Here is a 3,709-nt window from a genome sequence, read left to right as displayed (position 1 = left end):
AATACCTCTTGCATGGCACTCATGGTTGATTGCTACCGTCTTTGCTCCAGAAATCATAGACAAAAAGTTTAAGGTGTGCTTTTACCTTTGGGTGGATAATTTCTACATATATTTAATATCTGATATTTCTTTTGTTTTGCATTACCAATATTTAAAGTGATTGGCCATCTTCCACTCATAATAATTTTTTTTTTTTTCTTTTTCTTTTTTTTTCTTGACTTTTTGGCCATGTGATTTGAGAGATTTTCTGGTTTACTCAACAGCAGGAGTCTGGAAATATAAGTAAGAGGACGTTGGAAGACAGTGACGAAAGTGTACAGAAGAAACAGAAGGAGAATTAGTGGTTTAAGGCTACTATAGAGTTTAACTCACCTGTTATACAGTAATGATTTATAAAAGACAACAATTGTTACTTCAAATTTTTAATCATTGCATTATATTTTTCATTTGAACTTTTAGTTTATTTAGAAGAATATTATTATTCTGAATGTCATTTTAAATCTGTTGTTAGTAATTTAGATAGTTAGCAAGTTTAAGCTTTTGTATAATCTTGAATATTAAAGATTCTGTTAAAAAAAAATCCTATGTCTTTGTTCCTGATCCAGTATTAGGTCACACATTCATTGTCATCTAGGAGGAGAAAGCAACATTATGTGAATTTACACATAGACCAAACCGTGAAATGATAGAATTACATCATTCTCAAGCCCAGTCCAGACATGGAAACATCTTTCTTAAACTGTTTGCAAGCTATTTTTGGACAATGTCCTAAGTATACCTTAACAGTTAAAAACTTGTTTGAAAACTTGAAACACTTGAAAACTGTGTTTTGGCATCCTTTCCTGTGATAGTGTGTATCCCGACGTGCCAGTTAATATTTATATTAGTGATAGCACTAATGATGATATTAATAGTAACAAGAAAAATATCAATTTTATCAGTAATTGTATTATATTTATTGTTTGTGTTTTTGTAACAAGAATGTAATCTGAAATACTTTGAGTGAAATTCCTGAGAGGTTCAACATGTAACACAAAGAAAAGTTTAAAATACTGACTGGCATTTAGGGAGAGGAGAATTTCCAGAATATATTTGCAGAAATGTACAGACAAGAAAGGTTTATTTCATGCTCTATTTTATAATGCCAGAATTGTTTGCAATTTTTTTTCTAGTTTCCAAGTATGAAACATACTCAAAATCATGTAGGAAAACAAGAGAAATGTGATTTCAAACACTAGCCATAGTTTCTTGAAAATGTTTCCAAGTGTGGTCTAGACTTCCAAAACCTTTTTTTTTATGAGAATTGAAAACGTAAAGGGTTGATTGATTTAATGCATGAGTAATTTTGTGTGCAAAAGTTTTGTATGTTCTTTTATTTCTCTTTGTCTGTTATTTTCTTTGCCTAATAATTTTTTGTTTGTTAGAAAGGTAGTTTGTCATAGGCATGCCCTTTAAAACATGCTGTTCATTTTTATATCTTTTAATGTATCAGCAATATTTATTAGTTCTTTTGACTAAAAGTATGTAAAATAGCTTACATTTTGGTTAAACGTTGCTACATCAATTATATCTAAATATTTCCTTATATATAATATAGAAATTTATTTCACACAAACTATAAAGAATAGTACATTTATTGCACCCGACATCAAGATAAAACATTAATTTGAAAATTTGGTAGTCCGATATGTGGAAAGTTTATTAGCATATAAAAAAATGTTGCTTTCTTTACACTGATAAAACATGATGCAAATTCATGGTTTTTAATATGTCAGTTACACAAAATAAAACAAGGGGCACTGTGCATTACATACAACAGGGTCTACTAAGAGTTTTGGATTTATATATATATATATATATATATATATATATATATATATATATATATATATATATATATATATATATATATATATATATATATAAAAGAGAAAAAGAAAAGGAAAAAAAAAAATCTTGTAGTGTTCCTCAAGGATAGAAATGAAAAAGCTCTTTATATGATATACCAACTTAGGAAGTTTTAATGATACCTTTTTTTTCTGTTATTGTAAGACAGACCGAGTGAGTGAGAGAGTGAGAGCATGCGTGTGTGTGCGTACATCTGTATATGTGTGGGTTAGACAATGGATGAGTGAGTGCATTGAGAGAGAGAGAGTAAGAGGAGGAAGAGATAAAAAAAAAAGGAAAGGTATGATGAAGTGAGTTGGCAAGGGCACAAGAGAAAAAGATAGAGAGAGAGAAAGCGGGAGTTGGTAAGTAAATAGAAGCTAGTAGAATGGTAGACACATTGGTAAGATTTACATATAGTAGATAGATATGTAGATGGATAGGTAGATGACTGTGATATATCCATATAGACATGAATAAAATGGTAAATAGGTGAGTAGGTAGGTGAATAGGTAGTAGCAATGAAAGTGACAGTAACAGTGGTCTTGAGCCTGCAAACCATCAAAAGAATTCAGTAACTTTTTCTTTCCAGGATCGGATATCTTCTTTTGGTTACCAGCTTGACTGTTTTGCTGTTACTTTTTTGCATTCTTTGAAGTCTATGTATGCTGCTAAATATTTTTGGAGAGATATCAGAACTTCCGGGCTACTAAGTATTGAAGGATAGATTAACACAAATATGAATAAACAGATAAGTGATATGAGCCTGATGTGATACATAGTTCAAGGGAGTCCTATTTTAGACAGTTCTGAACATTCTTGATTACATGTTTGGAGGATGCACATTATTGCAGGAAAAAATGTAGTTAACATCAGCAAATTTGATCATGAACTTTGTGATACTGAGTCACTTATAAAATGGTAGATTGCTACACTTAAAATGCTTCTCTGTATTTTTGACAATGGTGGTTGTCAAGTAAATTTCTGTTGACATGAAATTCAGCCATTCCCCTTCAGAATGAGGCCAAAGGCAGCTTTCCATGATGAATGGTAAGTTTGCTGCTGGCATTAGAAACCAGCATTTGTAATATATCAGCAAGGAAGAGTGCACATGGCACAGACTGTTTCATATAGGAGCATGGAGCTGGAGTCTCTGTCATGAGGGTTAATAGGCTTAGAATATAATTGCTTGAGAATGCCATAAGGTCTATTATATTATGCTCTATAGTACTTTATTTTTCTTTTATGTTATGGACCAAAAATTGGTATCATGTAAAATGTAGATTTGGCTTTACACTAACCATTTGGATCTGGGTGCCTCACTGTCTGCAAGTGGGCCAAAATCTGGGCATTAGGTTTACTGGAGTTGCAACTTTCATAAGTATGAGGCTCCTTAGCTAAATTTCCCAATATTCTCAACACCCTGCCCTCAACCAATTTTTTTCATGATGGTGGTCATGTCACCCAGATCCAAGGGGTCAACAACTAGCAAATAAGGATAAACAGCCTTCCAAGAATAAAGTAAATTTTCATTGATGAGTCAAATTAATTGTGGGGATTTCTAAATAGGTTTTTAAATAAATCATGAACACAGATGTTTAACCTATAAAGTGCCTAAAGCCCCCCCCCCCATGTTTATGTATTTGTTGTTTGTTTATGAAAAAAAAAAAACATAACCTGTATGTTTTGAAGACACTGAAAATATCTTTATTTTAAGTAATTATACAGTAGACATATAGGGCCCTATTTCCATTTAGGCCATTAATCCTAAAAATTAAATGTTTTTTTTCCCTAAAATACTCTGAAGGCTCCATTATCAAAA

The 3,709-nt window shown here is 31.6% G+C and overlaps 1 protein-coding gene across 4 annotated transcripts in view; it reads left to right on the top strand.

Moving 5' to 3' along the window:
- Positions 1-3,709, top strand: part of LOC119596153 (tRNA (uracil-5-)-methyltransferase homolog A-like) — a 26,410-nt gene that overhangs the window by 18,269 nt on the left and 4,432 nt on the right. Inside the window, exon 16 of one of the 4 annotated variants that reach the window (XM_037945326.1) lies at positions 264-567. The exons of 2 other annotated variants lie outside the window; for them this stretch is intronic. In XM_037945326.1, the coding sequence (XP_037801254.1) occupies positions 264-341 (78 nt within the window). In that variant the 3' untranslated portion in view covers positions 342-567. Of the gene's footprint in view, positions 1-263; positions 568-3,709 lie in introns of those variants that run through there. One more of the 4 variants, XM_037945327.1, reaches the window with a different exon arrangement.

The sequence above is a fragment of the Penaeus monodon genome, chromosome 37, assembly GCF_015228065.2.
Source record: "Penaeus monodon isolate SGIC_2016 chromosome 37, NSTDA_Pmon_1, whole genome shotgun sequence".
NCBI lineage: Eukaryota > Metazoa > Arthropoda > Malacostraca > Decapoda > Penaeidae > Penaeus > Penaeus monodon.
This window is presented reverse-complemented; position numbering and strand designations above follow the sequence as displayed.